This window comes from Erpetoichthys calabaricus, chromosome 9 (genome assembly GCF_900747795.2).
Source record: "Erpetoichthys calabaricus chromosome 9, fErpCal1.3, whole genome shotgun sequence".
In the NCBI taxonomy this organism is placed as follows: Eukaryota; Metazoa; Chordata; class Cladistia; order Polypteriformes; family Polypteridae; genus Erpetoichthys; species Erpetoichthys calabaricus.
In genome coordinates this window covers 97,124,952-97,135,793 of record NC_041402.2, presented here as the reverse complement: position 1 = coordinate 97,135,793, position 10,842 = coordinate 97,124,952, and the positions used below count along the sequence as shown (strand labels likewise).

Here is a 10,842-nt window from a genome sequence, read left to right as displayed (position 1 = left end):
TGAAAGGTAAGAGCTAAGGTAGAGAAAGATTCAACTGCCATTTGCTGCTGTCCCTACCCAAGTACACAGAAAAGGCTTCCCTTCAGGTGACTGCCAAGCACAAAATCTTCGGTTACAATTTGATATGTCAACCCCTTAGGATTACTGGTGGTCCTAAAGGTGGTTTTATAGGCCCTGGCCAGAAGATTGAAGTCCTAGGAATTCCTGTTACAAATGCTGAGGAACAAGGCATTGATAATAAAGAACATGGTGGAGCAATCCTTATTGCATAGTGCATTTGGATGCTCTGCAATGGACTAGCAATCCATCCAATGGGAGTCCCTACATTGTTTGTTGGATAGGCTCTGTCTCAGATACAAGAATAGTCAAATTTTTGGAAGGGTGGAAATTGGTGGGACCCCAGGGCGAATAAAGTCAGATCTTACATACTCCTACTTGCCCGGTTTAGCTCATCAGTGTCAAAAACAGCAAATGATATCCACTGTGATGCAATGTTGTACAAGAATAAAATGTGAAAACATCCAGGGGGCTGAACATAAGCATTGTACATACCGACAACAGCTTCACTGTATGGCCCAGAAAAAGCAATGATTGAGGCCTGGCTCAGATCTTAAAAACCGATATAGAAAATATGGCACATTGCATTATCTGAAGTGCTGGGGTGTGCTGCGCTACGAAAGACAACACAACATGCAGGGTAGGTGACTTTAACACTTGGCAGCATGGAGGCTAATAAACCATTGCTGCCCAGATTATTCACATTTGTTAATTTATCTAATAGGTTCAAGAACATGTTGTTCACTTTTATTTCACAGAAGCCACGCTTCCCCAGCATTTCAAGCAGTAACCTTTTAAAAGAAGTGCTATTCTAAGGTTTATATCCTATTTAGAGGACATGAGCACCACCATGTGGTGATAGGTATTATGGTATCTTCAGGGCTTTTTCTTTTCTTTAACTGTACACTTTCACTCACTCCACCTATTACTTGTACTCATTTTGTCCAATGCAGGATCACAGATTAAAAATATTTTTTGATCATCAATGCAAATCTAAATTTATTGAGTGGTACAAAAAAAAAAAAAAGTTACACTTCTGCAGTAATGGAACGGCTAAATTTTGAAGTTCTAGAGAGCATACCAATTATACTGGATATTAATAACTTGGAATAGAAGCTTCCAAGGTGCAGCTATGAGTCCATTACTTCTAGAACTACTTTGTATTAGTCCTAGTAAGACCCACAAAGCACCAATTACAAAGCTTTCAAATAGGAGCTGCCAATACTTTGCTAAAGTATCTTGGCAACACAAGCAATCCTTAATGATTGGATTGCAATTTAAATATACAATAATTTCATACTTTCATGACATACTGTTTTCTCCCCCACTCAACACAGTGCAACCTAGAGAGAACATGTACCACCATGGCATACCTGAAAAGCCAAATTAAATCCTGAGCAAACTTGTTCTTTTGGGACTAGTCAAAAAAAAAAAAAAAAAAAGTTTGATACCAGTTTAGAAAATACAGCTTAGCTTGAGGACATGCTCCTTTCTCTACATATCATACCTTTCACAAGAGGAACTTCATCTCGCAGACTCGGAGGTCCCAATTTCAAGTCAGTTAGGAGTCTACATGTCCTTGTGTAGACATGCAATGCAAGTACTCTAAATTGACTCCATGTGGGGGGAAAACAATTCTGTCTCTGGCAATCGCCTATGTTTGTTGCTAGACTTCCAGTCAGTGCTGCCAGGATGGGCTCTATCCCCCACCCAACAAAAGCACAGACTTAAGCATTTCATGACTGATCTGGTTTACTTACATTTACCAATTCATTAACACACACTAAAGGTTTGCCTTATGTGGTCAACCTACCTTGCACATGACATGTTTAGATAAGCTTAATTTAAATAGCCTTATGCAAGAAGTCAAAAATAAGCAAATCTAGCACCAACTATGGGACTCGGCCAGGTTCTTGTCAAAGCTGACAATTTATAGTACTTGAAATATGGCCTGCATATAAACACCTGCAATATCATCAAGTGTGATAAGAACTACTCCCCCCACCCCAAAAAAATAGTAAGCTGTACTGAAACAGTTACCACTCAAAAGGAAGTCAACATATGGCCATTCCAGGATGAAAAGGGCAGACAGATTAGGACTTGCAGACTTAAGTGTTGCTAAGAGACAAATGTACAGTGGTTGCTGCCAACAGCCCAATCAAGTTCCTATACTGTATACTGTTCCTATAAAATACTGTAGTAGCAAGTGCAAGCTTGGAACCAAAAAAAAAAAAAAACACCCACATCCTACATCAAACTATAATATGGAATATTGTCCTGGATGATATTAGAGTTCAGTCAGATCATAAAACACCTAATCTCCGCATCTAGAAACTTGGATTCACTGCCTGAACAGGACAATACCCATCTGTCAATGGGTTTTTCCTCAAGATAATACCACAGAGTTTAATTTTTTGCTAGAACCAAAATGTCTTCCAGTAAAAAACCTAAAACAAATATTGAACTGTTGAGTCAAACAGCAGAGGCTACTCACATTAGAAATTACATCCTTCAACTAAGCCCACTTTAAAATCCAGGGAGGGTAGAACCTACCACAGCAGCATAGATACTTTGGTATGTGAATTTCCCCTTGGGGTTAATAAACTGGAGAGGAAGCAACCCCAGATGGGAACAGCAAGCACACTCGCACAATCCATATATTTAGCATCACCTTTCAGGCTAACTGGCATTATGGGTATAATTACACTGGGGGGAGAAGGGAATAAAGGAGAGGGGGAGAAAAAAACCCCACATACCACACACAAAGCCAAACACCAAAATGGACAGCAGAACACTTAAAATCCACAGCCCGCAAGATTTAAAAAAAAAAAAAAAAAAAAAAAAAAAAAAACAACAACCCACACAATGAACACACTGGGGATGACCGGGCGCTCATCTGTATGCCCCCTTTTTCTGAAACCATTCTCAATTTAATGCTGTCCACTACAAAGTCTGAAGAGGAACAAACCGGTGATGCAACTATTTTTAAAAAAAAAGGTGACATGCATATTTGTCAAGAAAAACCCCATACATACCCCTCTTTACTGAACTCTGGGCTAGTTATATTTACCACCTTTCAGAGCACTTTTTCAGCTGTGTTTGTTACAGCAAATCCCATCTGTCACAAGTCTCCTAAAATGACCAACTTGAAATGTCAAGATTCCATGGGTTGAACATTGCATGGATTAATAAAATGTTGTACGCTAAATTGCAAACCTACTGTATTAGAATATAGATACAAGTTAGTGAGCGGTCAAAAAGTGAGTCAATGCCCGATTGCATTTCAAATGATTACTTGCTTTAAAAATCAAAATCTAAACTGCTATGGAATTTAAGGATTTTCCTTGCTATTTAAAATGACAGCAAAAAGGAGACTGCAGGCTGTAAACACACTTTAGATGGGCCTAAACTTTCCTTTATGTCCCTGAAAGCTCTAGATATGAAGAGTAGCAGTCTGCTTGGTGATTTTTTTTTTTTTTTAAATTCCCAAAGCTACAATGTCCTGTGAGATTGTGGGAGGAGTAGTGTATTAGTCCACAGTTTGGTACTTGAGTCCAAAGCTTTAAATTACAACCCCCATAACACTTAATCCTTTACAGAGTCACTAGTGGTTGGCCAAGTAGAACTGGGTGCAGGGTGGGAAGAATTTAATATAATTAAAACCACACCATATATAATCTCTATACACACCTAGATGAAAAATACCACATGTGCAGGAGTCTCCTCCTAGATTCCAACTTGCCAAATTAAATACATTTTAAAACCCCACACCATTTGAGGTTATTTCAAGCAAGCCTCTTAATTTTCATCCAAGTCTGGCCATGTACCTCATTTATATGATGAGCCTAAAGTCTCTCAGGATGCTCAAGCCAGCTGGATTTTACACTACTCTGCCAAATTAACATGGGTTTAAAAAACCCACAAGATGGATTTCATTTTTGTACTTTGCCCAAAGTTAGCTTAAAAGCTTAGTTTACTTATGATCTGGGGATGACCAGTCTCTCCAACCTGTAGGTGTTTAATAAAACTCAAAACAGTCTTCTCTTAAGGACTTTTAATGTTCTGGCAAAGATCAATTTACACACTGAAAAACTGATGGAAATTAAAGTAGGGCTAAACCAGGTTTAACTGCGTCAGGGGTTGAGTGAGTGGTTCAGACTTTACTCCTTAGATGCCATGTGACAGATCAGGTCAACCACCCTGTTGCTGTAGCCAAATTCATTGTCATACCTAAAAACAAAAAAGGTAGTTTTTGGGTTTGTATTGCCCAATGCCAGGATATAAAACGATGCATGCATTGAATATAATAAATGCAACTCAGTTCACCCCCATTAAAAAGTCAATTTTGCTTAGACAAACTTTGCCTACAAAAGCTACAGCCAAGTTTGTTTTTTTTTTTGTTTTGTTTTTTTTAAAAATCAAAACACCAATTCGTGGATTTCTGTATGCAGGTCTTCATGCCCACACCTGTTACACCTGTCCAGTTTCAGCTTGACCCAAAACAGGCAAAAGTCCAAACAAAGCAACTACATACCAAGATACAAGTTTAACAAAGTGATCATTGAGGGAAATTCCAGCTCCAGCATCAAAGATGGAAGAATTATGGTCACCATTGAAATCTGAGGATACCACCTAAAAAAAAAAAAAAAAAATTCTACAGCCACCAATTTAACTACATTTGATAAAAGATCTTTAGAAAACTCCTGTGCTAGTCACTTTTGGAAGTTTGGCCTAAGCTACTCACCTGGTCTTCTGTGTATCCCAGAATTCCTTTCATAGGTCCCTCAGCAGCAGCTTTGACTACTTTCTTGATATCTTCATACTTCGCCTTTAAAAAGCAAAAATTGCTTACCATTAGAAACAAGATGCAAAAAGTAATGCAAAGCTCTCCATTAGATCAACTGAACCATGCCATACATACTGGTTTCTCCAAGCGGCAAGTCAGGTCTACTACTGACACATTGGGAGTTGGTACACGGAAAGCCATTCCAGTCAGCTTGCTAAAATGATTTTATATATATAAAAAAAAAAAAAAAAGTTTCAGGACTTCAAATTCCCATCATAGCTAGGTCTTAAATTGTGACCAATTTCCTACAAAAAGACACTGACCCATTCAGCTCAGGAATAACTTTGGCCACAGCCTTGGCAGCACCAGTGCTAGCAGGGATGATGTTCTGGTGAGCACCTCTACCATCACGCCACAGTTTGCCAGATGGTCCATCCACAGTCTTTTGAGTTGCTGTATATGCATGGACAGTTGTCTGGTGTAGAAAGAATGAAAATAATCTTAGTTTAACTGTTGACCTAACCAAAGCCACGTCCAAATACCTTTAGATATTGAAAATGCTAGACTAGACTCAAACAGGACAAGATTCTTACCATGAGACCTTCAATGATAGTGAAGTTGTCATTAATAACTTTGGCCAGAGGAGCAAGGCAATTGGTGGTGCAAGAAGCATTACTATAAAATTAAAAAAAAAAAAAAAAAAAAAAAAAAAAAACCCACACCTGTTATTGTAATTTTACAGCAAAAACCTATTCTGGCACTCTCCAGCTGAGCTGGCAGATGTACAAATTAAAAATGGTTGAAACAAAGCAGATAATGTCATACCTAACCACTTTCAAGGAATTGTCATATTTCTCATGGTTGACTCCAACAACAAACATGGGTGCATCAGCACTGGGAGCTGAGATAATGACACGTTTTGCACCGCCTTTCAGGTGAGCCTGAAAGAAACCACATATTAGACTGAATAATATAATCGCAAACGGATGAAAAAACCATTAAAGACAGATACTCACAGAGGCCTTTTCAGTTGTAGTGAAGACACCAGTAGACTCCACAACATAGTCTGCACCAGCCTCACCCCATTTGATGTTGGTAGGGTCACGTCTGTAATAAAGGAGCACAAATTGAGCCAAAGCCTTCAGAGAGGTGCTCCTGTAAGCAAACTCCAGAGGCCTACAAAACTAAGTTGCTACTAGGATGTTAGCAATTTTCTCTGAACATAGGATGTATGACTAGCATGTAATGATTTTTAAATAGTTTGAGTTGAATGTTAAAAAAAAAAAAAAAAAAAAGTGTTAAAACTATGGATGCCGCAGTTAATCAGCTTCTTTATAAAAAAAAATTCCTCAAATATTACTATTTAAGAAGCAGGTAACGGATGGTGCAGGAACTATTTTTCAGGCCTGCTAAAGATTTGTTTTGACATTTTAAAGTTGCTTCTTTCAAACACCAAAAAAAAATGGCAAAGGATTATAGCCCAAACTTTCCATAAAAGGAAATAAAATCAGATTTGATAGTGTACAAAAACCTCAATTTGCAGTAAACATTTACTTTGCAAATATTGTTTAATGTGCAACAACCAATGCTGCTTAAATGGAAGTATAATGGCCATCTTTGCGGAATACTGGAACTGAAAGGCCAATTTAAGATCACTACCCCCTTTAGCAAGGATCTAGGAATAACTTAAGTGGGAGAATATTGGCACCAGATGGGTAGGAGATGTGCACAATTAACCCCTTCCAAGGGTTGCAATTAAAACCTTCAAGTCTGCTTGGCAAATGTTCATCTAGGCATACGATAATCTGCTTTTATACAGTATTTCAATAAAATGTTGCCCATGAACCCCTAGACATAACCATACTTACTCTTGGAAAACCTTAACAGCTTTGCCATTGACTAGCAGTTTTCCACCCTCAGCCTTTACATCACCCTTGAAGCGTCCATGTGTAGAATCATACTTGAACATATACACCTATATATAAAATATATAAAAAGTGTCAACTATCCTGTCAAATTACAAGACATTTCAACTGCTGTCATCATCCCCACCTCTTACCATGTAGTCCAAGTCAATAAAGGGGTCATTGATGGCCACAACTTCCACCTTCCCAGAAAGCACTGCAGCACGTGTAACAAGACGACCAATGCGGCCAAATCTGTAAAAGGAGAGATTGCAGTAGACGACACTGTTAGAGGGCAGGCAGAAGTTTAACACCCACTACCCCACCTATCAAGCTCAGCAAGGTTACAGGTGTTGCATGCGCTATATGCAGTTACTGGAGTGAACTGCACACAATCTCATACTTTTAAAAAAGCTGTAGGAATCCCACCTCAACAACAAGACCAAGTTCAAAGCACTGGCTCTACAAAGAGTAGGCTCAATATACAGAAAAATATTAATCCTGAACTGCCCAAAGTCCAGAAAAACAAGACCACACACCAATATCCTTCAACTAGCAAAATATTGTCTCGTTCATAATTAACTAGACTAATACTCCCGTGAGCAACATGCACATCTGCACTCTGAACCCATTGAGTGGAAAACAGTACATGTCAAAGGCCAATAATTTGCTGCAAACCTCAGCACTACTTTTGCAGAATTATTGAAGGTTTGCATGTCAGAGTGCCAGCAAGAAACTCTAGCAGAGAAAACTTAACACTTGAAAAACCTGTACATGGGGCACCTTGTGGAAGGCGTGCATTTTCATTCTCCTAGAAAGACTGAACATACAATTCCCCTCTTCCAGATTACACTTCAGTATAAAACACTAGTTATGCAGGTGTCTTTTGGAAAATTATGCTTCACCGGGACAACCTAGCCGCCCCCCCCCCCCCCTACTGCCTGTATATAGCAGCATGACCTTTAAGAGCACTTAGGCTGGAGCAGCCTTATCATTTTACCAAGGATAAAAATAAACTGAAGGGAAGCCAGCAATAGGCCACACGGGGTTAAGTGTGAACATATCCAACATAAGCCAGGCTTTTCTTTCAAAATAGAAGGAACAAAGAAACTGATAAGTTCCTATAATAAAGTTTCATTGCAAGTCCCTTAAAGAGAACACGTACAAGGCTAACACTAGAGTGTAGCAATCCAAAGTTTGGCTTGCATGGTTGTTACCATTGACAGAACAGTACAGCCTAACCACCAGTTCAGATTAAATTGCATTTTACAGAAAGGGCACACTAAGGCAACATCTGAAGCAGGGTCTAGACACTTAATTTTAGCTTAAACAAAAAGCACCCCAGCACCCTCCTACACAAAATGCCAGTAAAGGTTAAACGGGTCCATGTCCCTCCCACCTCCACCAGATATCACCCACCCACGAGACAGTTCTGTTAATGCGTGTAAAACAGATCCCCACACTCTCTGGGTCAGCATATACCACAGAAAGGCCAAAACACAGCTGACTGGTACCTCTGACCTTTAACGTGGGTCAAGATGAATGTCAAAGATATAAATAACCAAAAAAAGAATTTAGCAGCCTACTACTCAGAAGAGCAGAACCACAAAAAAAAAAAAAAAAAGCTTCAAAATACCCAAAGCAAATCATTCAGACAGGTAATCAGAGCCAAAATCATTTAAATTTACTGCTATGCACTTCCATTACAAAATTATGAGCCAGAGAACTTTAAGTGAAAGATGTATCCACATGCTTATTTAATCAAATCTAGCTACAAAGTTAACTTGAGGAGGAAAGGGATGTGACTTTGTAAGTGCAAGTCATATCCTGTTTAATACAACACAGAGGGGAGGGATAAAAAGTTTAGAAACCAAGTGACAAATCCATGATGCACAGACAAATTTTAGAGGAAAAAAAAAACCTCTAAACCACTAGATAATGTTCACACAGCGATAAGCTGCAAAACTGGAGCAATAACTCACCCATTGATTCCAATCTTCACCATCTTTGCAAGATGTATAAACAGAAAAAGTCCTTATCTAAAGGGAGAGGAGAAAAAGTTTACCTACTATAATTGCAAAGATGATTGGATTTTATAGTTTTACAATTACATAGGTGGTATACTGGAGCAGAGGTTAATTAGGCTACTGCAGTATAGCAACAGATAATGCAACCAGCACACAGTAAGTCACCAAGGGTTAATTTCTGATCAGCTCTCCCCATGCTTGCAAGGTATCCCTTCCCCATTCATGTGATGTTCATTTTAAGCACATTCATTAAAATAGGTACCCAGACTTAATGGACACTTTAGCAGAAGCACACCCTCTTCTGTTAGTACCATCCTGACACCATGTGCTGCTGGACAGTTTGCCCATTTAAGCTATGGGGCACAGTGGCACAATAGTCAGCACATCTAACTCAGAACTCAAAAGCACTGCACCAAAAACCAGGCCCTAGCCCAATTTCAACAGTCTGCATGCTCTCCACTGGTTGGGATTCTTAGGATTGCCAATTATCCAAGCAAATGCAGAACAGTTTTATTGGCCACCAAATGAACCTGGTTGGGTTTTGGATTTCAAGTGGGAACAATTGGCTCCTGCCTTGTGCCAAATAATGCAAGGTCAGGGTCCAGTCATAAACCTGGACCTGGGAAAGCAAGTGCAGGAAATGTTAACAGCATTCTAGCTTTGCATCCTTTGCGGCTGCAGTTTTATGTTCCACGTAATGGAAAACAAGGACAGACTTTGTAGAGCAAGACATCCTAACGGAAAAAAGTTCTGTTAAAAATATAGAAAACATAAGGCTATTTTACTATATTAAAGCATTGGCATGTCGTTTTGGTCAACTGGGGTGAAGAGAGATCCACTTGCCGGGGGGGGGGAATCACGGGGGAGGATCAGGTTTTTCCTCTCATCTTTCAGCTGCCCCACGATTATATAATGCTAGACTACTGTAAAAGGAACAACAAAACTGGACCAAGTTAAGATGCACAGTTTTGAATCTATCGGTACACATTTCCATAAAAGTACTTGAAACGTTACCAAAAACAGGTACGCGCTGCCTCATGTGCCACATTATTGTTACTCATCAACCAAATCACTGGTCTCCGGTTTGCGAGATGTGTGCAACTCGTTTACCTATTGCGAAGGGAAGGCCCGATTTGGCCTACGGACAGGTCGAACACCTATAGTTGCATCCAATCGAGCTCGACAGATTGTCGCCATCGCTGGCTCATTTGCCAACACGCACTCTCTTCCGCGATTCTTACCCAATACCGTAAACGAACAAACCACCGCGACGCCATCAGGAAGGCTACTACTTCCTTTCTGTCCAATTAGGTGCAATTGACAATTTAATAAACCCAAGTGTGGATACTTATGAATAGATTATCAGAAATACTCTTTTGGTGGCGTTTGGGTGCAGCTCGGCTCACACTAGATACGTCGCCCACCACCACGCGGCCTTGAACTTGAGAAAGCCAACGTTGGAAAGGAGAATTGAATAAAGTATTAAATTAGTTAACGTATTCTAACGTTTCTACGAAATACACAATGATGCTCGACCCGACTAATTCCATTAGGCCTCCCTGAGCACTTACAAAAAGGCGATGCTCGCTAAATTCACTATCGCAGGGTTCTTAGTGCCATCTTCCCTTTCTCGTAACATTAACCTAAAATTTAACTACAATTTACTCGGGAAATAACGTTGAACACACAACGAAGCACCGCACCCAGTTACCCTAATTACCTGTGAGATCACACCCCTCTGGAGACGCAGCAGTCAGTGTGTAACCGGAGTGCCGGTCGGACTGATTATATAGCACGACTGCTCCTAAACCCGCCCCCACTCTGAGCAATGGAGAAGGTACTCTCTGGAAATGTCAAGGTCGTTGAGGACGGAAGGCCGTAATCCGCAGAAGAGAGGCTCACTAAAACACGCCTCCAGCCTCGGAAATCATTCATCTGACGTATTATGCAGTTTGCATTAGTTTAGAGTACCACTTTCACCAAAGAAAAGGAAGGATTATGATTTCTTCGAGCAGGTACTTCAGTTTAATGTTTAATGCAGGTAGAGTTTAATCCCTTTGTAATTTAA

General features: G+C 39.8%; 1 protein-coding gene across 1 annotated transcript; it reads right to left on the bottom strand.

Moving 5' to 3' along the window:
- Nucleotides 1–4,096: 4,096 nt before the first annotated feature.
- gapdh (glyceraldehyde-3-phosphate dehydrogenase) lies at nucleotides 4,097–10,640 on the bottom strand. Its single transcript, XM_028809995.2, has 12 exons — nucleotides 10,495–10,640; nucleotides 8,730–8,786; nucleotides 6,903–7,002; nucleotides 6,712–6,818; nucleotides 5,860–5,950; nucleotides 5,669–5,784; nucleotides 5,437–5,518; nucleotides 5,167–5,318; nucleotides 4,979–5,057; nucleotides 4,802–4,885; nucleotides 4,592–4,689; nucleotides 4,097–4,287 (listed from the first exon to the last, which is right to left on the bottom strand). The coding sequence occupies exons 2-12, from the start codon at nucleotides 8,750–8,752 to the stop codon at nucleotides 4,218–4,220; spliced, it is 1,002 nt and encodes a 333-aa protein (XP_028665828.1). The 5' UTR covers nucleotides 8,753–8,786; nucleotides 10,495–10,640; the 3' UTR covers nucleotides 4,097–4,217.
- Between the last annotated feature and the right edge of the window lie 202 nt (nucleotides 10,641–10,842).